This window comes from Nyctibius grandis, chromosome 10 (assembly GCF_013368605.1).
Source record: "Nyctibius grandis isolate bNycGra1 chromosome 10, bNycGra1.pri, whole genome shotgun sequence".
Taxonomy (NCBI): domain Eukaryota; kingdom Metazoa; phylum Chordata; class Aves; order Nyctibiiformes; family Nyctibiidae; genus Nyctibius; species Nyctibius grandis.
In genome coordinates this window covers 1,789,519-1,813,413 of record NC_090667.1, presented here as the reverse complement: position 1 = coordinate 1,813,413, position 23,895 = coordinate 1,789,519, and the positions used below count along the sequence as shown (strand labels likewise).

The 23,895-nt window shown below is 50.7% G+C and overlaps 1 protein-coding gene across 1 annotated transcript in view; it reads left to right on the top strand.

Annotated features, from left to right (window-relative positions):
* Window positions 1–2,401: 2,401 nt before the first annotated feature.
* The window catches only part of PDLIM4 (PDZ and LIM domain 4), a 42,958-nt gene continuing 21,464 nt past the window's right edge, over window positions 2,402–23,895 (top strand). Inside the window, exons 1-2 of the mRNA XM_068409494.1 lie at window positions 2,402–2,563; window positions 16,900–17,051. Coding sequence (XP_068265595.1) covers window positions 2,471–2,563; window positions 16,900–17,051 — 245 coding nt within the window. The 5' untranslated portion in view covers window positions 2,402–2,470. The remainder of the gene's footprint in view (window positions 2,564–16,899; window positions 17,052–23,895) is intronic.

The window sequence follows — 23,895 nt, the reverse complement described above, 5'->3', positions numbered from 1 at the left end:
TCTTTTGAATAATGTGTGGTCTTTGTTCGAGCTCGCTGTAGGGTTTCAGCACCCGGCTGAAGAATGAGCCCGTCGGAGATACTGGGTTTCAGCTGGGTGTTAGGGCTTGCTCACAGCAAGGCTCCTGTCATCTTCTGTTGGTTCTGTTCATTTCTCACCCAGAAGTAGAACTCCAATTAGTTTTTGGAAATGACTTAAAATATAATTTTAAAACTCTCAAGTTATCAAAGAGAAAACCAGAAATGTATGAGCCCACTTTGGTTGATTGAAGTGAGAGGACAACTGGGTCCTTTGCAGGCTGTATTGGCTTTGCTCAAAGCAAGCACAGGTGAAAAGGTGTGTGAGCAACTGAAAAAACGAGGCACCTGTGAAACGTGGAGTTCTTTAGCTAATGTTCTGGTAACACAAATCCTGGGAAAAAAACATCTATTGCTGATAGAGAGGTGCCAAATTAATTCCTGATGCAGTTCTCAAGTCTGAGGGCTGCTCTACATGTGGACGCTTTCCATCAGGAGCAATTCAACTGCAGATATTTTATTCAGAGTAAAACTGCCTCAACTTCAGCTCAGTTTAATGTGTTTTGGAATATAGCCTCATTTGGAATAAGCACACCCACAAGTTGATACCAATTTGGCTAATTCTAATTGTGTTTTACCTCCTTTCAGTTTTTGACAAGCCTTAAGTTACACGAGGCCGAGCATTCAAAAGGCCTTGAAGAGGAAGCGCCTCAGAGCCAGCAGTTTTCCCATCAGCTTTTGAAATGAACACTTTAATAGTGGGGATTTCTGTGGTTTGGTCACCTATTTCCCATGCCAGCAGATCTCTTCGAAAGCCCCATCGGTTTGCAGCGCAGCACAGCCTGGGTGCAATTTAGAAACCACCCCAGCAATGAAGCCCCGATAAACACCAGTGGAAAATGTTTGACTCCACAGAGCTGCAATCTCCTTTTTTTTTTCCTCTGCTCTTTTTCTTTTCTCTGTTTTCAGTGTTGCTACTTTCCAGCAAACTTAGTTTCTTTTACAGAAAGGATTTTTTTCTTCTCCCTCCTAAGAGGGAGGAGATGCCAGTGCCAACACGCTGTGTTGCTGCATGTCTTTAACTCAGTCCTTCGGGGAAGGGCTCCTCGTCACCGAGCAGCAGGAGAGGTGGGACATAAACTAGTCCTCCAGCTCCCTGCAAGAGAAATGTCGGTGTTCAGCTGGGTGGATTTCCCAATGCAAGCGAGGAAACCTCAGGGCAGCCCGCTCCCAGGCTCCTGCGGGCTCGGTGATATCATGCAGGAATGGGGAGCTGTGATTCATCACCAGTTGCACAGACAAAAGTCAGCTTTTGTGGCCTCTCTCCGTGGGGCACGCGCTCGCGTGGGGCAAAGAGCGAGGGTGAGAGCTCTGCGGGCACCAGCTGCAGCCGAACTGCTCCTCTGCGGGCACCTTTCTGGCACAGAGAAGGTTATGGGGTGGGGGTTCGTACCTCAGCACACTCCCTGCGTCCACGGTGCTCAGTCACAAGGCTGCAGCACAGCTCGGGAGCGTGGTGAGAAGGCTCAGCTCCCACCCCTGCCTCAGCCCAAAGCCTCCCGGGTAACACGGGCAGTGAGACGGTCACACGAACCTCCCCGTGTCACAGGCACGTGCAAAAAGGCTTCACAGCAAATAGCACATAAATCCAGCTCACAGAGGCCAGGCAACAAGAAGGTACTTGATGAAACTGGACTTTTCAAACAATGAATCCTTTGTTAGGTCCTTTTTTTTGAAGTGGAATATTCCGGCCCAGCCCTTTCCAGGAAGAAAGGCAGCTTTTCCAAGCCTGGGCATTTAGAGTTTTGCTCTCAGTTTTCAGGGGAGACGCGGAGCAGCTGCCCACCCATCCCACCTCCCACCGCGTGCCTACGAGCCATCGCACCGAACACCCTCCGCAGCGTGGACATCCCCTGGGTGCTCTGACGGCCACCGATCTGTCGGTCCCCATGGGAAGCAGGGATGCTCTGCGGTGCCCAGTGCTGCCCCGGAGACCCCTGCACAGCCACAGCGGTGCCGGGGTGCATTGGCCGAGTGATCCCCAAACTGCTTTAAACCCACCCAAATTATTTTCTTGAAACTTTCTCTTTTTTTTTGATGAATAAAACAGTCGTGACTATGCTTACCCACCTATTACACCATTTTCCTCCCCCTCCAGAGGATGAAGGCGCAGTTAAGCAGAGGCTTTGCCCGCACCGAATGCACACACTTTACTACAGCGAGCAGTTGCTCCGAAACCCACCGGTTAAAGGGTTTAGGGGAAAATCCGTGCTAAAGCTCCCCCCCACGACGGTCGGGACGGGTCGGACCCGCCTCCCGGCCCCGCCCCGCGCCACGGGGAGGCGGGTCCGACCCGTCCCGGCGTTTAGGAGACGCGTGTCGCGATCGCGAGTGGGACCGGGAACCGCCGCCGCCCGCGGGCAGGGAGCGTGTCCCCCCCCCCCGCCGCTGCCATGTCCCACTCGGTGGTCCTGCGCGGCCCTTCGCCGTGGGGTTTTCGCTTGGTGGGGGGTAAAGACTTCAGCACCCCCCTGACCATCTCCAGGGTGAGCCGGAGGGGTGGGATGGGGCGGCGGGGAGCGGAGCGGGGCCGGCGGCAGGTGATGGGCGGCGGCGGGGCCGGGGCCGCCCCGGCGGGGATGGGGATGGGGATGGGGCCGGGGCCGGGCCGCTGGGACCCGGGGCGGCGGGCAGCAGCCTGGGGGGTGTTCTTAACTACCCTCTATTACATACACACCCAAGCACAGGCGAGTAACTGTTCCCCTCCGAACGCAGCCCTGTTTCAGCCGCTCTTCCCCGCGTTAACGCGGAGCAGAGAGCTCTGTGCTTTTATTTTTCTGGATGTTAATTCATAACGATCCGCTCTCAAAAGTTTTCAGTGCTCCAGAGGGCTTGGACTCGCGCCCTGGACCGAGTTCACAGGCTGTTGGGGTTTTTTTAGGAAGGCAGGAGTAAAGTCAGCAAGAAGTTCCTCCGTGCAGGCTGCTGCGTTATGGGGTCCCTGTGGGCTGGGAGTAATTACTGTGTAAGTGCACTCGCACTTGTATTTAACCTCACAAAGATGTATTCTGGAAACTTCTTTGCTAAGACACCGCAGCTAGATTGGAATAGGCTTTGTGCGTAGATGTATGTGAAAACAACCCATGCCCCGTGCTGGAAGGAGCACAGCAAGGTGGAGCGATGGGCTGCGCGATGGAGGAGGTGCTGGCCCGAGCTGGGCACGCTCCCGTGGGCACTGGTGGTCCCATCGCCATGGGCTGCCCTGGGAAGGGGCTGGAGCTGCCCTGTGTCCTGGGGCTGGGTGTGTTGCTGAGCGCTCCTGGGCAGCTGCTGCTGCTGCGCCGGAACGAACACGGAGAGTATTGAAGGGCTTTGAAAGGAGCTATAACTTACAAATACTGTCGTGTACAAGCTGTTTGTTGTCTTTTCATTCACCTGCCAAAGCTGTGACAGAAAAGGGAAAATGTACTCTGGGTTTTAAAGAAATAATTATGGATGAGAGCACGTTTTAAAGAGGCTTGGTTTGTATTTGAGTTCAAATGTGCCTATTACGCAGCTTTGTGTCTCTGTTTTTACTTTGGACTGTCCCCTACCAAGTGTTCCAGCGAGGGCTTTTTTGGAGGGGACGGATGGAGTGTCTGTAAAATTCTTCTTTTCTGTGAAGATGAACGTCTTAATTTAGCGGAGGGAGCCTGTTTTCGTCTTACTTTGAAAAAAAAAGTTTGGTTTAACATTAAACAAGACAAAACAAAGTCTGCTTTTGCCTAGGCAGGTGGGTTGCCAAATTCCCTGTTTGATTCGTCAAACCTGGGAGGAGTGAGGGTAATTCTCATCGGGCTGGTCTTGCTTTGGGTCACAAGGAGCTGTAGCACAAGTAGCAGTTGTAGGGTGTTATTTCATGTTACTGAAATGGGATTTCAGCCTTTTAAATGGGATTCTTTTGAAATCCTGCTCCCCCTGAAGAGAGGGGTGATGCTCCGGTGTGCCCTACGCTAACGGCTGCTCCTGGAGGGTGATAAACAACTCGCTGGGAATGTGAATGTGGGTGTAGGGTGCCTTGCTTGGGCTCTAGTCTCTTAACACAAGAAGAGACCTCACTGGCTTTGCAAATAATACCTGAAAAAAAGTTAAAATTGGGGAAGAGAGCTTCTGCTGCAGCTCCTGGCTGTGGGGGTGCAGGAAGGGGCTGCTGGAGGGAGCTGGGGCTTTGCTTGGTGGTGGGTCCATGTAACCCTGCCTCTTTGCAGAGAGCTGAGTGTGGCCGGTGTGGGGCCATATTCGTTTTTATTCTGTAATTGTCTAACCAGTAAATCTGTTCTTTCCAGCTTGCAGCCCGGGCAAGGGAGCCCCCAGCCCCCTTGCCCGGGTTGCAAGCTGCGGGAAGGAGGGAGCCTCTTGCTGTAGCCTGATTGTTGAGGCTTTTGGCTGACTTCTGCTTCCTTCACAGTGCTTTTTTTGTTTTGTTTTATTTGTTTTATATTAAACTGCCATTAAATAACAAACACAGTCTAAAAAGCAGAAATTCTGCCCAGAGGTGGGACCAGACTCTGGGACTCCCGCATCCAGCTGTGAGCCCAAGATGCTGACATGCTTGGGGTGTGATGGGATGTGGGTTTGCTGAGGGGGGCTGAGGACTGATGTGCCACGAGGTGTTTGGGCTGTACAGCTCTGCAAGCATCCTACCTGGACTGGTTACCTTGGGAATTTATAGGTTGCTGTTTGGGATTCACAGCATCCCAAAGCTACCCATGTTCAGTTCTGGGTGCCAGAGGCTGGCTGTCTACTTCGAAAACACAAATTCATCTGGGTAGGGGTTGAAAAAAAAAATATTCAGTCATTAGTAGGTCGGTTTTCTCTACTCTGTGCTGAGCTGCTCCAGGAAACAATTTCTCCCCAGACCTCTCACTAGCTGTAACAGTGCCAAGGTGGGTCACTGCCCCAGGACCCACAGCAAATGATGCTTTGCTGTCTGCTGGGGGGACCCTGGAAGGGGTCTGAGTGGTGTTGCTCCGGGTTAAGTGAAGGTAGAGTTTCTTAATTTTATATTTGTGGGACCTGAAGCTGAGGTGTCACTGCTAAAGGGGAAATAATGAAGCAGTCGGTGTGATTTGAGCTACCAGCCCAGGCTGAGCTGAGCAGGAGGCACTGTGGTGCAGCTGAACACCGGGCAGGGAGAGGTGCCTGGCGTGGGGTGGGAAGGAAAGCTGAAGGTAGTCCCCAAAAGTGGCTTGTGACAGTATTGTCAGGGGACAAACTTGAAAAAAACAAGGATTTGGCAGCAAGGAAAATAGCAATCACACAGCCCTGCTTTGGAATGGGGCTCGACTCACTCCCCAGGACTTGCTTTAGCCTTTAGCCCCTGTGAGGTGACGGCATCTGCAGGTGCAGCTCATGGTGTTGAGCCCATCCCTTGCAGCTGGTCCAAATATGCTCATGAAATCAAGGAATGATCTGTTTTTCTTGAAAGCAGGTCACTTCCCTCTGTGGTTTGATCAAGGTTAAATGACAAGTGCTAAAGGTCTGACTGCCTGAGTGGCTGGAGCAGCTGATGCCGAGCACTGCCCTGGGGAGGCCAGGGCTGGAGCTGGAGTGTGCAGTTCTTCTGTATTAAAGATAAGGAGAAATGCAGATGAAGGAGGGTGTGCTGAGGGCATCTTTCTCATGTCATCACATAAAAAGCTACGTGTGCTAGCCACCCCCTGTTTCTTGCATTTTCTGGGGGACCAAGGTGAGCAGGGCTGGAGTTTGGGGGGCTGGTTTGGAGATAAGCGGCCCCAACGGGTGCAGCAGCAGCTACATGCAGGGCTGACGCTGGTGTGTTGTCAGCATGGTGCTGGGAAGGGATCTGCAGCCCAGGGCTGTGCTCTGGGGAAGAAACCCAGCTCCTTTGTGCCCACATTTAACAGTGAGCCAACACTGGGTGTAGTACATCATGTGATTGATGGTTCCTCCTCCTGGTGGTATTTATAGGGGTAGGGGAATGACCCAAAACATCTGCTTGCAGTTGGCCTTAATGACTTGATAGAAACTGGTTTTAAGACTTAATTAAGCTTCTAGTAGCTGACAGCTGCTTTCCTGTGGTTGAGCAGGCTGATGACTGGATGCTGTTTGCCCTTGGTGGGAGCGGGGCTGTCCTGCAGGGACAGCGTTGCCTTTGACCAGCAGCCACGTCTCAGGAACAGACGTGGAATAACTTACTCAGTGTTGTGCTTGTGACCACATCAGTGAGTGCTGCGGTTCTGTGTGGGATCACAGTTGATCTACCCCTTGCCTGGGATTAAAAGATAATCAGTCATTAGGGTAACTAGAGGAGCTGAAGGCATTTAATCACTTGAACTCCTGTGTCCAGCTCCTAGAGCAGTCAATGTTGTCACGTACCCGACTCTGCAAGTGTTAATCCAAGCACTTGCTGCTGTCACAGTCATAGATAAATTACTTGGCTAAACAGATAATTGACAAATGGACTGATTCCAGTATATTTTTTAAAAGTTTTTAATACAGTTTTTGCTTTATCTGCTGACTTCAGCATCAGTGTACCTGGTAGAAGCAGCAAAAATGCATTTTTCAGTGCTGGCTTGGAACTGTAACACAAGGAGGGTGAGAAATAATTGGTCTGTAATCCATTATCCAGGTATTGTTTGAGTTAAGGTTGACTTTTAAACTCAAGGAGCTTTTGTATTTGAGCAAATACGTGTGCTGTTAAAGGTTAGGACACTCGAGAAGGAATTCTGCTGAGGGAGGAATTCCAGTAAAAGTGGTTGCGTTGCCTCCCTCCACTGGGAAATGCTGCAGTGTGTTGCTGTGATCCCACTTGAATATGGAGTAATCGTTTCTGGGGTGGCCTGTGAGGCTGCTGCTGGTGTGCTCGGGGTTGGGGATGGCAGGGCACGAAGGGCTGGGCAGCGCTGGGGGGTCCGGGTTTGGTTACCCCGGGAACTCCATGTGTGTTGGCAGCGAAGGCGAGAAGCAGAGATGCCAGCAGAGGGAACAGGGCTTTTTGCTTTGCTTTCCATAAGGTTTTTTCCTGGTTTTATGTGTAACTTGTATTTGATTGTTTGTTAAATGGAAGTGATGCACTTTCTGTTCAGAGCTCCCAAATGGACTGAAGCAGTTACTCTGTGTTGATAAACCCTAAAACTAGGACCCCAGCTGATTTCTACTGACCTTTGGTGTTTCTGTTGCCTGTACAGAACCAAGTGATCACAGAATCACAGAATCAATCAGGTTGGAAGAGCCCTCTGGGATCATCGAGTCCAACCATTGCCCTGGCACCACCCTGTCAACTAGACCAGGGCACTAAGTGCCATGTCCAGGCTTTTCTTAAACCCCTCCAGAGATGGTGACTCCACCACCTCCCTGGGCAGCCCCTTCCAATGGCTAATGACCCTTGCTGAGAAGAAATGCTTCCTAATGTCCAACCTGAACCTCCCCTGGCAAAGCTTGAGGCTGTGTCCTCTTGTCCTATCACTAGTTGCCTGGGAGAAGAGGCCGACTGCCACTGCGCTACAACCTCCCTTCAGGTAGTTGTAGACTGCACTAAGGTCACCTCTGAGCCTCCTCTTCTCCAGGCTAAACACCCCCAGCTCCCTCAGCCGTTCCTCGTAGGTCAGACCCTCCAGACCCTTCCCCAGCTTGGTCGCCCTCCTCTGCACTCGCTCCAACACCTCAACATCTCTCTTGAAGTGCGGGGCCCAGAACTGGACACAGGATTCAAGGTGCTAGCTGTTTCTCAGTCGGTTGCATATTCATGTTTGTTATAACATAATAGTTGAAGTGGGATGGGGTTTTTTTAAGTGGAAGGAAATAGTTGTCCTCCTTTTTTGTTCTCATCACTCTTCCAGTGAATGCTTGTTGTAAGGTCTGGCATGAGAGATCTGGGTGGCTACGCTTGGAGCTGTGGTGGTACTTAACAGTTAATCTGAGCTACAGGTAAGGACTAAGGGAAGTACGTAACAGATGGATTTGCTGCTGAAGTTATTCTATTACTGAGGCTTTATTTAATAAGTGAATGAGAAGAATAAATGCTTGTGCTGGTTCAGGAGACAGTAATGGTGGAATATGCTGGAATGAAAGCCTAATGCTAATTACTGTAATCAAGCACACTGATAATCCAGAGTGGGAAAGCAGGCGGAAAGAATGATTCATGTAGGTCCATTCCTGCAAGGTCTGACCTTGGGGCCACTTCAGCAAAACAAACCCAGCACACCCTTGAAAATGCTTCGGGCCTCTGCCAGGCTGAACAAAGCAGAATGGGCTCAGTGTAACGGGGGGATTTCGAGTCAGGACTAGGGGCTTTTGTGGGTTTGGGGTTGTTTTGGTTGGGTTTTTTCTTTTTTTTTTTTTTTCTCTTTTAAATGATGATGATGTCAATTTTCTAACTACTTATAGATTGAAAGATTGCCTGTTGGGACAGGCATTCAGAGTTACTTTGGAAAAGTGCGTGGCTGTATCCCACTTGATACAGAGATAAAGGAGAATGAAGTTACACAGCAGACTTACCAGAACAGCCCTGTTAGTGCAGGAAGCATACAGGGGAAATATGTGGGATTATTCTTTCTTTCTTAAACTTTTTGTTGCTGTACAGCACAACAGATGGTGATAATCCTGGTCCTGCTGGGGGAAGAGCAGTCCTCGAATTTTAATACAAATGTGCCGTTACGGATTGTGTGGAATTAATGCAGACTATTGCTATTTAATTTATTTTTTTGGTAGCATGGGGGGAAAATGCCTATCACAATTCTGCAGGAGTCACATGGCAAATCCTAGAAGGCACAAGTCCTCTTAAATATAGTATTTCTAACTGAATTTGTTGATTTCTGAGCTCTTGAAGCGCATTGACTAGAGGTTCTTAGATACCCAAACACTTAGTGAAAATGTTTTTATTTTTTAAGTCATCTGTGACCACAGGTGCTAGAGTGTGAAAGAAAACAGTACATCTCTCAAGATCTGGTAGTGTTGATAAAACAGCTAAAACAAACATGTTCACAGAAAATACTCTGCTTGATTTGTTGTCGGTGCAGCACTGCCAGATGTGCAGCGAAGCCAACCACGGCGTATCCAGCCAGAGCTTGTTAGTGCAGGGGATTTGTACACAGCCCTTGGCACTGCACTTGCCCCAAGCCCTGGAAGATAAGGTTGTGTTTGGTTTCTACTTCAGGACTTGCACAAAAACTTCAAGCAAACCCAGGATTCATTGGGTTACTTGGAGCAATTGCAAAAATGTCGAGCCGCAGCGGGGCATCCAAGTAGCTCTTACAGCTAGTGGAGACCTCCACCAAACCCCGTTCTCACCACAGGGACCTCCACCAAACCCCGTTCTCACCACAGGGACCTCCACCAAACCCCGTTCTCACCACAGGGACCTCCACCAAACCCCGTTCTCACCACAGGGACCTCCACCAAACCCCGTTCTCACCACAGGGACCTCCACCAAACCCCGTTCTCACATAGAGACCAGAGCTCTATTTTTAAAAAAATTTGCTGTGCAAGAGTATTTCAGCCAATTAATTTTCCAAACACCATGAAGATGCCTCAAAGCCCATGCCATGCTCCCATCTTTCATGTCAACCAGAGCGACTCAAATTCACACCCGTTAAACCTTAAGTAGTTTAACACGTTGTGTGGACTGATAGCAGGTTATGTGCAAATGACATTTTGCAGAAAGCAAAACATACCAGATTAAAGAAGATTATTTAAAGTAATTATTCTTAATTATTAGATATGGGCAATGCACAGGCAGAAGAGAAGCTGTTGTGAACAGTTAAATCCAGGGCCGTTCAGTAACGGGCACCATGGAGGAGAAGCCCAGCTGGGAGGTTTACGGTACGCTGAGTCTGAATGCTGATGTTCACCGTAAGCCACAAAACACTTCCCAGAAGCCTTTAGCACGTGTAAAGCCTCTGGTACAAAAGGCTAAACCCTGCAAAATATCTAACGTTTGCAATTAAACTGGGAGAAAGCAGCTACATGGCGAAGGCACAAATCATGCGACCTGTGTGAGGTTAATGCCTGCCTGGTTCATAAGGATGAAGCTTCATGTTTGCTCACCAGATGAATTCAAACGTTTTGTGTTGGAGAATTTTCTTCTGTTTGGAGATACCTCTGTTGCTGCTTTCCTTTTGATAGGAGAGAAAGCATCAACCCACCTTCCTGGCCAGATGAGCCAGATGTGGGTGTCTGAACAGCCTGTGCCCTTCTCAGTCAGGGCTTCAGGGTTTGCATGCAGGTGAGGTGGTTGGTTGCTCTAAAATTCATGCCTGATTTCATTGATTCTCACCCTTTTCTTTGCACAGAGACCTCAGCCTTTGAGCTGGGTTAGGATCTACACTAAGAATCTGATTCCGAATCTGGCTCTGGATCCATCAGTACTTGGATTCAAAGGGATTTTCAAGTGTCTTGTCTTCTGTAGCACTCACAGAATTAATCAGGTTGGAAGAGCCCTCTGGGCTCATAGAGTCCAACCAGTGCCCTGACACCACCATGTCAACTAGACCAGGGCACTAAGTGCCATGGCCAGGCTTTTCTTAAACCCCTCCAGAGATGGTGACTCCACCACCTCCCTGGGCAGCCCCTTCCAATGCCTAATGACCCTTGCTGAGAAGAAATGCTTCCTAATGTCCAACCTGACCCTCCCCTGGCGAAGCTTGAGGCTGTGTCCTCTTGTCCTATCGCTGGTTGCCTTGGAGAAGAGGCCGACTCCCACTCCACTACAACCTCAACTTGTACTCTGATTCTTTCCCTTTTATGCTCTTAAATTTCATCTTGTTTTCTTCAGCAGTTAAATGAATTCACGTTGCACAAACAGTACTCTTCATTCCCTGGGCTGTGCAGCATACCTAAATAGTGTCTTGATACGTTGGACTTTTATATAAGCGATTAGAAAAATGCAAATGGATTGGCGAGGAATGTGTGTCAGTTCAAGGCAAGATGCTTTGAAAAGCTGAAGAGAATCCCTGGAGAGAATGCTGAAAGGGTTTGGGGAGTTTATCTCCATTAGTTAGTGATTTAACTCTTGGTTCTTCCTGTTTTCAAAGATCTTGCTACCGTAAGATCATCCGCGGCGTCGTGGCGTGCTTCCTGATAACACAACAGGCTCGCTTTGTTTAAAAGCTGAGAATTTTGTCACGCTATCTCGAAAGCCTCTCGAAGGCTTTAATCAGGCCCTTTTGATCACACTTGCAGAACATTTCCCCGGCCTTGCCTGTAACAAACTGCCATTGATTGGAGAGAAGGGTGCTGTGCTCTGGGTGGGTTTGTGTGGGGTCGCACCTCTTAACCCAGTAAATTCTGGGGAGATGGCTTCGTTCGCTGATGGGATATAAGGGTTTTTTTATAAGTGAAGGAGATCTGGCAGAGAGAAAGCTGCCTTTGTTACGTGGGTGTGATCGGCCTGAATAGGGACCTTTTGTTATTTGAGTAAAAGCTACTGCGAGAATCAGTACTAAGTTCTCCTTTCCAATGGCTGTGCCGAGACCTGTGCAGGCAGCGAGGAGGAACCACGTCCCTCGTCCTTGGCTCCTGACACGGGTGATGTTACAGAGGTGGGTTTCTGGGGAAAAGAGTGAAAAAAAAAAGAAAAAAAGGGGTTTAAGTTACTCTAACAAATTAACCTTTCACTACAGCGTTGATTGTTTCAGCTTGTGGTGTTGGCCCAGCCCTAGAGATGGCTTGAGCAAAGCCACGTCTGCGCGGAGCCAGAAAATATTGTGGGGAAAATAACTGGAAAAACTTATTTAAAAAAATTGGTTTGTAGTTGTGCAGCTGCAGCTGGCTGGTTGATGGCTTGGCAAAAGGAGATGGGAAGGTGTGGGGTGTTGGGCCAGTGCTACAGCCTTTGGGTCGTGATTGCCGTCGTTATCCTCAGCGTGGGGGTGATGCTGTGACCGACCCTGCTGTGGGGACAGAGGAGGCAGAGGACAGTGAGAGAAGGGCTCTTTACTGGGCTCTCTTTCTTTTAAAAGTCGCCTTTTCCTGCTATATAAGGAAAGTATAGACTTTATATAAGTATAAAAGGACCGAGGAAGGCATTGGTGTTGGACCTCTGGTATTTTTTGAAGCAGAGTGCTGCAGAGGACATACAAAGGCGTCACAAATGAGACTTGTCCTGAAGGGATTAAGGAGAATAATATGCTTTTTAGAAAAGGGGAAAAAAAATACATTCTGGCTTGCTGCTGGCGTGACTCCCTGCGGGAGGGACGCTGCACGGGGTGAGATGTGAGAGCCTGGAGTCACTTACGGGGGCACGCGCCCTGCGGACCCCCACGGGCCCCGCTGTTACGGTATTGTTAGCTGCGTATGTTTTCTGTTTCTTTGAGTATTTTCTGTTTATAAATATTCTTACGCATCTGCGTTTTATTTGAGAGAAACAAAGAAACAGCTGCTTACTTTTGTGGAGGGGTTAAACACAGAACATTCTTCTCTCTTGGCTTTATGGGATTTGGGGAGAGCACTCAAAAGGCCGCGTGTTTGCGCCGCCTTCCCGGGGCGGGCGCCTCGGGCAGGGTACACACGAGTGTGCTTCCACGGGCGTAAAAGGAGCCGTGAAAACGTGAGTGCCAGGGACCTCCCCAGATGGTGGGTCCAGTGCACAGACCCGTTACTCTGAGTTACTTTGATTCACTCGCAGAAAACCGTTCGGCTCTGCTGGATTGCATCCCAGGCTGTGCTTAAAACCCAGCTGAGCACAAGGGAGGAGGCTGGATGGCACCCAGGGGGGGAAGGCACAGCCAGAAGGTCCTCTCCCCTCTCGTGGGCAAGCCTTGGGGTTGATAAGCTGTCTTGTGCACCTTCACCCCAGGTCGCCGTCAGTTGGCTTTGGCTTTACAGTGGTGGGAGAATATCTTCTCCTAGGCAACTAGCAATAGGACAAGAGGACACAGCCTCAAGCTTGGCCAGGGGAGGGTCAGGTTGGACATTGGGAAGAATTTCTTCTCAGAAAGAGTCATTAGACGTTGGAAGGGGCTGCCCAGGGAGGTGGTGGAGTCACCATCTCTGGAGAGGTTTAAGAAAAGCCTGGACATGGCACTTAGTGCCCTGGTCTAGTTGCCATGGTGGTGTCAGGGCAATGGTTGGACTTGATGATCCCAAAGGTCTCTTCCAACCTGATTGATCCTGCACTTAAAGATCACAGAATCAACAGTCACTAGCAGTGTAAGGTAACCGGTGGCCAGGAGTTCACATCCGTGCTGCTTCATTGCTGTATCAGGTTGTGGCTTTGGGAGCTCAGAGCTTCCAACTGAGGCAGGATTCTTGCCTGGTTGAAAAAGAAAAACCTTTAGGGGAACTTTAATAAAAATATTTACGTTTCTCTAAGCCTGCGGTGTGTGCTGTGGGTTTGGCTCTCAGTGCCGTACACTTGACGGCTCCGAATGTGTCCCGAGGTTGCTGTCACCCCGCGGCAGAAACAGCTCCCTGGGAGGTGGGTGCTGTGCAGGGAGGGACACACCGTGAGCTGCCGACAGCACGAGGGCTCAGACCACCCCGTCCACCCATGTGATTCGCCACCAGCACCTTGCTCCGGCCCCGAAATACCAGCACCCGCATGGGGCCCCGCGGCTCAGCAGGGTGTGCGGGACTGGGCTGGCTCCATGCTGGTGTGTAATTGCCCTTCTTGAGCTCATTGCTGGAGAAAAAGTAGACAAACAGCCCAGCTGCTGGCAGGCACCCAGCGCGGGCGAGACGGGGCACGGCGCACTCAGGGCGCAGCAGGCGCCGTGGGACGGAGCCCTTGGCATTGCGGTGGGGAGACACAACCTGTCCTGGTCCCAGGGAGACCACTCACACCACCCTGGGTTACGTATCCATCAGCCTTGTCTTGGTCTGTGTTCACTCAACCTTGATTTTTTAGAACAGCTTGTTCTTAGCACCGATGGAAGATCTTTGTAGGGAAGAGAAGCTGGTTGAGGAGCGTTCTGGGCTGAGCCCATCGCTGCCTGGACAAGCCACCCAGATCCCTCCTGCTCCTTCCTCATGTCTCTGTTCGTTTCCATGTGACAACAGAGGGTCACCTTTCTTGGGTGTTTTGCTCCAAAACAAAAACCAGTGTCTAAAATTGCATCCTTGTCCTCCCGGAGGTCCTGGCTTTGCCGTAGGCTGTGCGTGTGTGGACGCGCACGGAGCAGAGCAGGGAGGACCCTTGTATGAGGATTCAGACGCAGCCCTGACCCATAACCAGGCTCGTGGGGCTTTCTGTGGCGTCCTTGGTGGCAATGGCTTTGCACAGATGTCGGTTCAGAGAACTTGATTTAAGTATTTTAAACATTATTCTCCAGAATACAAACTTTGGACCTAACAGACATTACAATGCTGGTTCCCAAGCTGCTGTGACACCGATGCTGTATCTCAAACTAATGAGTCCTTGCAGTGCAGCTCTGTTTCAAGCCCTCAGTCATCTCCACAGCTAGCATAAAATGCTAATATGAAGATACTGCCAAAATAATTGAAATAAACCAGAATCTAAAAATAGGAAACAGCTAAGAGCCCCATTTATGAACAGCTTGTTCTCCAAGGAAGCTACAATCTGGTTAAGATCAGTGCAGGGAGAAAAATCCATTGGACATCTAGACAGCATTGAATAGACAAGAACAAAATACAGCTGTCATGGGTCAAACTGAAGGTCTGTTCGTCCAAAAGCCTGCTGGCAGCCAGGGCTGCGGGGCGGACACCGAGGGAAGCGGCTAACAGGAGGCAAGCGCGTGGAGATGCTTCCGTGGAGGTGCTGGTTGAGCTTCTGGTTGGCTTTCTGGTGGGCCTGGCAGCTTCTGTGGGTGTAGAAGGAGCCTGCAGCTCTGTGAATGCCGTGTCTTCTCACACGGGTTCAAAAAACTCATGGGATAAACACATGCTAGGGAAAAAATAAACCTACCCTGGGCTGAAATGTCCTGTGTCAGAGCTTTGCAGCTCTTGTGGGCTGTGTTCAGAAATACCTCCTGTTTGCTCTGAGCTGAGTCACAGGGGAGCCCGGGAACGGTGGAGGAGGGCGGGCAGGTTCTGTAGAGCAAAACAGTCTGGCTGAAACTACTGAAGAGCAAATGGCAAATGTTGATTTACTGTGACAAGGCAACAAAAGGCTTAACTCAGGCTGGCAAAAAGTGGTTTGGAGCTCCTCAAACACCTCCAGGTTCATGTTTCAGTGGTATCATGGCTATAATCACGCAGGGAGCGGTGCAGCGGGTCTGTGTTACGCCGGGTGCCGTCTGGCTGTTTTACCAGCCTCGGTGAAAAAGGACCATGAAGGGCTTTGGTGGTAAAGCTAAACCCTCCTCAAATTCCCTGTGCAAATAGAACTGGAAAAAACAGATCATTTCTTCACAGAAAGGGTCATTAGCCATTGGAAGGGGCTGCCCAGGGGGGTGGTGGAGTCACCATCTCTGGAGGTGTTTAAAAAAAGACTGGACATGGCACTTAGTGCCCTGGTCTAGTTGCCATGGTGGTGTCAGGGCAATGGTTGGACTCGATGATCCCAGAGGGCTCTTCCAACCTGGCTGATTCTGTGATGAGAAGAGGGAGGCGTGTGTGCCTCCCTTTCTAACAGACTGCCTGTTCAATGGTGGCGTGCCATGGTCAGGGGTTGTGGGCACCGTGGAGCAGATGGCCAGGTGCTTGGTCCCCAGCATAGCAGTTTGTTAGTGTCTGGTTGCCCCCGTGCACCCACATAAGCTACATCCGAGGGGAGATGGAGGATGGAGCAGTGATCCTGTCTCCTGGATCTTTCGAGCAGGGTGTGATGGAGCAGAGCCCCATCACCTGGGCTGGGGGATTGTACCCATGTAAATCATGAATGAAAGCACCATCACACTCTACATGCAGTGAGATATGAACAACCAACCATCAGACTCGCTGTACTTTCTCACTTGATAAACCACGTGGTTGGTTAGCGGAGCATTAGCAGATGTTCTGAATGACTGAAAAGGAAATTAGAGGGCAAGCACATAGCTAGTAAGAGTTTAAGCAGACCCATTTACCTGTCCTGCCTGTGCCTTGCATCATTTTATATTACTGCAAAAATTAAAACCACATTTGGGCTGATGTAAATGAAATGGTAATTTCTCAAGGAACTCTTTTATGGGCTGCAGGATTGGTCTCATGGCTGACCACAGACAGCACCTGGACCTGTCGTTAGTTCCTCAGGAAAGAAGTGACGAGTTTTATAAGGTTCTGGCATTCCTACAAAGCCAGAAGGAAAGAGCTGGGGAGACTTAACGAGCTGTGTGATATTCCGTGCAGGGCTAGGAGACAAGTCACTTGAATGACGATCAGGAAAAACTGATGTCAAATGTAACCTCTCCGCAGGAGGCAATTAGGGTGACTGCGCTCATCTTCTAATGACGTGCTTAGCCAGAGAGGAGGGTTGTACGTGCTCTTTAGGGGTTGCCTCTTGCAGCATGATTTAGGGCCTGCAAGCCAAAGGAGTCTGAAGCATCTCTCTTGAAAAAGGGTATTGTGTTATTTTAGGCAAGAGACAAGAAGGGAGGACCTGGTCACGCACTGACGGGGGTTGACAGAAATCTCTTGGTTTCAAAGAGCGTTGTTGTAGAGTACGACCCTTGGAGAACTGGGGCTGACCCAAGAGTCACCATCTCTGGATGTGTTTACGAAAAGCCTGGACATGGCACTTAGTGCCATGGTCTAGTTGACATGGTGGTGTCAGGGCAACGGTTGGACTCGATGATCCCAGAGGTCTTTTCCAACCTGGTTGATTCTGTGATTCTGTGAGAGCCCTGGCTCTGACTTCCAGCCTCTGGTAGATGCTATAGGTATAGGCAAAACACACGTGTCTTCTCCAGAAATAACTGCTCCCTTTACCTGCTGCATACTCCAAGAAACTGGACTGTTTTAAAACCGAGCATTCATTTAACTAACCCTTTTATTTTTCTGTGCCCAGATTAACCCTGGCAGTAAAGCAGCCCTGGCAAACCTGTGCCCAGGAGATGTTATTCTGGCGATTAATGGTGAGAGCACAGAGAACATGACACACCTAGAAGCACAAAACAAGATCAAAGCGTGCGTGGACCAGCTGCTGCTCTCTGTGAACAGGTAGGTGCTCTTGTGTTTGATGTGTTCTTGGGTCAGCCTTGCTCGGCTCCTCTGCCAAAGGCTGGTGGCTGGCCCCGGAGCAGATGTGCCCTTAGGTTCAGTTCTTGGTGCATCCCCATGGTCCATGGAATTGTTCTGCTTTTTTAAAAAGAGCGAGACAAAATTATTGTTAAAAGATTAATGATATTAATAAGTGGGTCAAATTAATTTATAAAAGTCTGGATTCTTGCTTGCACCTTGCAAGGCTCGTGCAGGCTGTGAGCTGAGTCGGATCCTTCGAGCCAAGGGAGGTTTTATTGACTCAAGCAAGAGTAGCACAGGGATCGAAATCTCCTTTGGGTGAAGCCTCCCACTTCATTGGCATCCACCTATCATTTTCCTACGCATCTCTTCAATGAATATACATTAGAAGGTCCCACCAAATGCCCTTTTTTAGATTATTTCAAAGCAAAATGAAGGCTTGGGGTTTTTTTTTGCTTTCCATTGGAATTCTGTAGCTAAAGGTTCCTAATGCAAATCACAAATTACCCAGTCAAAATGAGTGCTCCTTATACGGCTCACAAGTGACTAATGTTATCTGTAATAGATTTAAATAAGTTTATACGATTTTCCACTTCAGTTTAAAAAGACATTTCCTGCTATAAAGAGCTGTCATTTACTGGTTATACTTCCCTTGGAAAACATGTACTTCTGAGCTGCCTGGCCGAAGCAGAGTCCCCTGATCTCAGCCCGTGCTGTGGGGGTGATGTGGCTTCAGCATGGGGAAAGAAAGAAAAAAAAGACTGGATGGTCTTTGACCCTAAATGGGGGCTGTGCCCAGGGTTCCCTTCACAGAATCACAGAATCAATCAGGTTGGAAGAGCCCTCTGGGCTCATCGAGTCCAACCATTGCCCTGACACCACCATGTCAACTAGACCATGGCACTAAGTGCCATGTCCAGTCTTTTCTTAAACCCCTCCAGAGATGGTGACTCCACAAGCTGGTGGAGCTCTCCTTGGAAGAGGTGGAAATCCTTGTGTAGTGACGGAAGGGTTTGGTGAGCTACCAGCTGAGGTGGTTTGGCAGCAGAACAACTTCATCAGGAGTGAGAATAATGTTTTGCTGAAAGCAACTTTCACCTGCGGCGTGGCAGCATTTTATTATTGTGTATGAGGGTTTCTACTGTGTGAATTTATGGGCTGAACTCCCACTTTTACACCTCGTTTTAGTCGCGGCAATTGGCATCTGTTTGTTGGTTGAGATCGGGCCCTCGAGTACTCCTTCTCCGTGGACACAGGGCAGGGGTTGTGTCACACTGATACAGCTCTGTTCCATCGCAAGAGGAGTGGACAGAGGTCTTGCAGCAGTGTGGGTGTGTGCCTTGGTGGGGGTAAGGGTGGTCGATCTGTTTAGCTTGCCTGAGGTGCAGAAATGTTCATTAATGAGGTCGTTGATGAACTGCGAGGTCGCAGTGGTCTGGAAGCTCCTGTGTGGAAGACGTCTGGCAGCAGGAGGATCTGTGGCTTCAGGTTGGGTTTGGCCAACTACACCTACCAAGGTGGATATTTACAACTGTGAGACCTCGCAGCGTGGATTCTCTATAGCAGATGTTGCTGGTGATGGCTCGCAGCCTTGTGGTGCAGGGTTCAAGGGTGAGCTGGCCCGGGCTTAACTAGGCAAGAAGGTAGGCAAGAAGGTTGCAATGTTTTTTTCAGGCCTTAAAGCCTTTATAAATGCAGATTTTAAAGGCTCTCATATCTTATAGTCAGACAAAAATAAATGCCCAGGCTTCTGCAAGACAGGAACAGCCAGGAGCTGGTGACAGTGAGGAGGTGTTCAGCGTGGGGTGGCTCCTCTCGGGGAGATCGCGCTGTTGGGTTGGTTGGGTGGCTCCTCTGAGAGCAAACACACCTCGGCCATGCCCAGGAGGTCCGTGGGAGAGGCCGTTGCCTTGATAGGAAAAACTGAACAGTTTATTTTTTCTGCAGTAAGGAGAGCAGCTCCAGTAGCGCTTTTTTAGGGCTATTTTTAGCTTGGCCCAAAGCGAGTGCTCGGTGACACGGCTCTTGGAGCTCTCCCCCGTTTCCCGAGTGACCTGTGGGATCCAGACGGCTCTGCCCAGCCGTTAGTCATCGCTGGGAGCGCGTCCGGCGCTGCCTCCTCGGCGTGAGCAGATCCCTGCTCCGAGACCTCCCTCCCGAGAGCGGGGTGACCCGGTGCTGGCGAGGGAACCGCGTCCTGGGGCAGTGGCGGGGGATTTTGTTGTCCTGCGTGCCGTTTGTGATCGCTGCGGATCACCGTCCCGGACACTGCTCCGAGGCTGAGCTCCAGGAAAGCCCCACGTGCAGAGGCAGGGATCAGTATCCCTCGGGCAAAGGATGATCCCACAGAATCAGAATCAATCAGGTTGGAAGAGCCCTCTGGGATCACCGAGTCCAACCAGTGCCCTGACACCACCATGGCAACTAGACCAGGGCACTAAGTGCCATGTCCAGTCTTGTCTTAAACCCCTCCAGAGATGGTGACTCCCCCACCTCCCTGGGCAGCCCCTTCCAATGGCTAATGACCCTTGCTGAGAAGAAATGCTTCCTAATGTCCAACCTGACCCTCCCCTGGCCAAGCTTGAGGCTGTGTCCTCTTGTCCTAGCGCTGGTTGCCTGGGAGAAGAGGCCGACTCCCACTGCGCTACAACCTCCCTTCAGGTAGTTGTAGACTGCACTAAGGTCACCTCTGAGCCTCCTCTTCTCCAAGCAGTGCCCTCTCCGTGCGCCGCCGCCTTCAGCAAGATACAGTTTGCGAATCAACACAAGGAGATTTTTTTCTTTTTAAATAACTGTGTTTGTCTGGAATATGCTTGAAATAATGAGCTCATTTGTTGTATGTCTCCAAAGACATGAAATTTGATGTTAATTCTGTTTTACCCAAGGAGGCTCCCTCCAGCCAGGCGTGTGTGCCGAGGGAGGGCAGGGAGCTGTGCTTCCATCCCTCTGGGCTTCTTCCATCCTGTGCCCTTTCTCCATGAACACTTGACATTATGTGTTGCTGAGATACAGAACAAGATTGGGTTTGTTTTCCAGCTGTGGTCAGTACATGCCCTTTGACTAGAAATTTCAGCAGGGAAGTCGGAATGGGGGGAAGACAAGAAGGGGGAGTTCCTGTGAGGTCTGATGGGATGTCCTGGGACCCACGTGGTCCATCTGGGTTTCAGAGGGGTTGGGGCTGCAGAGAGCCCGTTGAATTTGATGGGAGGAGATGCTGATTATCCTGTTTATCAAACTGGCTTCATTAAGACACTTGGATACTCCAGTGGGGAAATAAGAGCCGGGAGGACCAACCTTTTGTAGGTGGAACAAACCATTAGCGTGTAAAACTTCCCCGTGCAGTGCAGGCAATATCTGTCCCCTATACCTGGGAGGGAACAACTGAAGTTAGTGGGGTTTCTGTTGTGATGCAAACTTTGGCCATGGTCAGGCGTGACCGTGTGGCTGGACTGCACAGAGATCAGTGTGTCTGTCGTTAGCACAGTCTGTCATTAGGAACGTCACGCTGGGTGTGATGGTTTTTCTCTTATCTGGCACTGGGATCTCAAAGCTGCTGGGGTGGCCTCAGCTGAGCCCTGCAACGAGAGCTGCTCGCCAATAGCTGGCCCCTGCTCCCCACAGGCATCTCCAGAGGTAAGCGGAGAAGTGGGGGGACTTCTGACTGAGAGGTGTTGCGGGAGGGGCTGTCACAAGAGTGAAAATCAAACAAACGCTCAGAAAATCAGGTCACATCAAGTGGGACATCTAGAGCATAAAATGCCCAAAGCCTGGCTGTCCCGTTTGGTGGGAGCCCACAGGAGACAGGGCTGGGGCTGCGGTGTTGGGGAGGCAGCTCGGAAGGCGTGGGCTGCTGCTTGTAGAGAAAAGCAGAGAAAAGGGCCCCGCTATCGACCCTTCCTTATCCTGGGCGGCAGTCAGCGTCCCGGCAAGCACACACAAGTCCACGGCCCAGAGATAACCAGCCCAGCAGTGCAGCTTGCCCTGTTCTTGCTTACATACTACTGCGTATTTTCTTATCTCTCTTAAAGACAGCTCCTCTGAGTGTTAACATCTCTCGTGGTTGTGCTACAGCCCTGGTTGTGAGGGAAGACTTGTTGCTTCAAATCAGGTCATGCCTCAGATAACAGCAGCCATAAAGTTGGGTGGGAGCTGTGCTTTGGTGAAACCGCCCCTTGAGAGCAGAGGGTTGAGCGCCCAAAGGACCTCGGGCGCTGGACAGGAGACCTGGTGGCATCACTGATGCTGTTCCCGGTGACGCACACAGCTGGAAGGTCCTTGGCAGCACTGTCCAGACCTGCCCGTCCGTGCCAGAGGGGGAAGGCGAGCCCGAAAGCTTCCTCTGAAGCTTTTGTCATCTGCCAGCTGGGAGCATGAAGGCTTGTGCTGCATCCTTCCTGGAGGAGCTGGCCCCAAGCCCACATTGGGAAAACTGCTGGGAAGGGGATGTTGCAGCTTTTCAGGTGTGCTGGGGGGTTGTGGCTTCGCTGTGTCCCCTCAGCCAGAGTCAGCGTTGGTCTCTGTGGGGCTGCCCACGCTCTCGGGCTGTACTGACATCCATTTCTTTTTTAAAAATCTCTTCTCTGTACTTTTCTCAAGGGCTCTCAGCGCTCTTGGGCAGATCTCCCTCTTTCTGCACACCCCCGTTCTCTAACGCCTTTCTTGGCTGGATCCTGTCCCCACTGAGGTTAATGGATGTTTTGTGCCCAGTTTTCACAGAACCACAGAATCAATCAGGTTGGAAGAGCCCTCTGGGATCATCGAGTCCAACCATTGCCTTGACACCACCATGTCAACTAGACCATGGCACTAAGTGCCGTGTCCAAGATGTGCTGGGCTGTTTCTGGGCAGCAGAAAGCAAAGCAGCCCAGTGCCTTTCTGTTCTGAAATGGAGCAGCGGAAAATCCTCGTCAGCTCACGAAAGGAGCTGATTTATGTAACCGATGCTCACGCGGGTGCTGATGTAACGTGTGAGGAATTACCTGGGCATCCCTGTAACGGTGGCTAACAGCTCCAAAACATGAGGCCGGGAGTTGAGGTGGGCTTAGTAAGGCTGGAGCAGCGCCGGGCACCTGGGCTGCGGGGCAGAGGTGGTGATGGTGCTGAGGAAGACTTAGCAGGAGGGTTCAGCATGCCCTGATGGTATCCAGCATCTTCTTCCCAGCTGTTGGATGCCAAGCCCAGGTAGCATGGGGGCTGCTTCGCCTGCCTTGTGGCACCTGCAAGGGAGGGGAAGGGCAGCTCTGTGGCAGCTGGTTGGAGATGATCCCGTGTGTTAAGCGGCCCCGTGAATTATCCCTCACAGAAACGTGGTGTGGAGGTCTTGGTGTTTAGCCACAAGATGTGTGCATTTGGCTGGAGGCCAGGAATTTCAGAGGTTTAAATAATGTAAATGTGTGGATAAGGATGATCACATGGTAAAACTTGTTCTTTGCCTTTTTTCTTGCTATAAAGTTGTCTCTAAGTTACACAAAGGAAGAAATTCCTTATCAGGCAAGAAGTGTGCTTTCTGGCTCCTCCGCCCCGGGAGTGACGTGTTCATGTTCCTGGGATGTGCAGGGAGGAATTCACGTGTGCTGCGAGACTTTTTTTTTAAATTTTTAATAATTTTGGTGCCGTTCTTCCCAGTCCAATCCAATTACAGCCCTTTTGGTAACAACACTGGGGCTGTTTGTGTGTGGGGCCGGGTGGGTGCTAGAGGACTGGGACAGTCACTCGTTTGCTCGAGACTGAGTGAGCGAGGAGAGCAGCAGCCCCCGAGCAGAACCGCAGCGGGGCTGGCAGCCCCAGGCTGTGCGGGATCACAGAATCACAGACTGGTTTGGGTTGGAAGGGACCTTAAAGCCCATCCAGTTCCAACCCCCTGCCACAGGCAGGGACACCTTCCACCAGACCAGGTTGCTCCAAGCCCCATCCAGCCTGGCCTTGAACACTGCCAGGGAGGGGGCAGCCACAGCTTCTCTGGGCAACCTGAGCCAGGGTCTCACCACCCTCACAGCAAAGAATTTCTTCCTAATATCTCATCTCAATCTCCCCTCTTTCAGCTTAAAACTGTTCCCCCTCATCCTATCACTCCATGCCCTTGTAAAAAGCCCCTCTCCAGCTTTCCTGTAGCCCCTTCAGGTACTGGAAGGTGCTAGAAGGTCTCCCCGGAGCCTTCTCTTCTCCAGGCTGAACAGCCCCAACTCTCTCAGCCTGTCTCCATAGCAGAGGTGCTCCAGCCCCCAGAGCATCTCCGTGGCCTCCTCTGGACTCACTCCAGAGGATGGATGACTGAACCCCATTTCCCCGGGGACACGGAGTGTGCAGAGAGCCAGCACGGACCGACGCGCCGTTACAGCTCTGCTGAGTCTGCCTGGAGAATTGGAGTGTGGAGATTTTCTGTTTATTCCTGCTCTGTGTGCAGCGATGGAGTTTCTCTGGAAGGTTCTAAAAGAGAAAGCCCAGTAATGAGTCTGCTGGACGTGTAGCCCCAAAAGTCCCTGGAAGCTCACGTAGTTGATGTTCTTCCGAGCGCCCCTCCCACCTCCCCCAGCTCGGGGGGGTTTTCTCGGGGTCCGTTCGCTGCGAGCTGGACGATGGGAGGGATGACAATGTGGGATGTTCTCAAGTTTCCAGTAAAAGTACAGCTGAAAAAGTGAATCACAACTTCCCCTCTGCAGCTCCTCGAGGACTAATAGAGAGGAAAACCGGCAGCTTTCCAGAGCCTGGATACACAGTGATGGCTTCAGCCGAGAGGAATGAAGGAGGAGAAGTCCCACAGCTTCTCCTTCGTGTGCCCTGGCCGGGCCGGGTCCATCGGGGTGCCCAGCTCCCCCTTACGTTG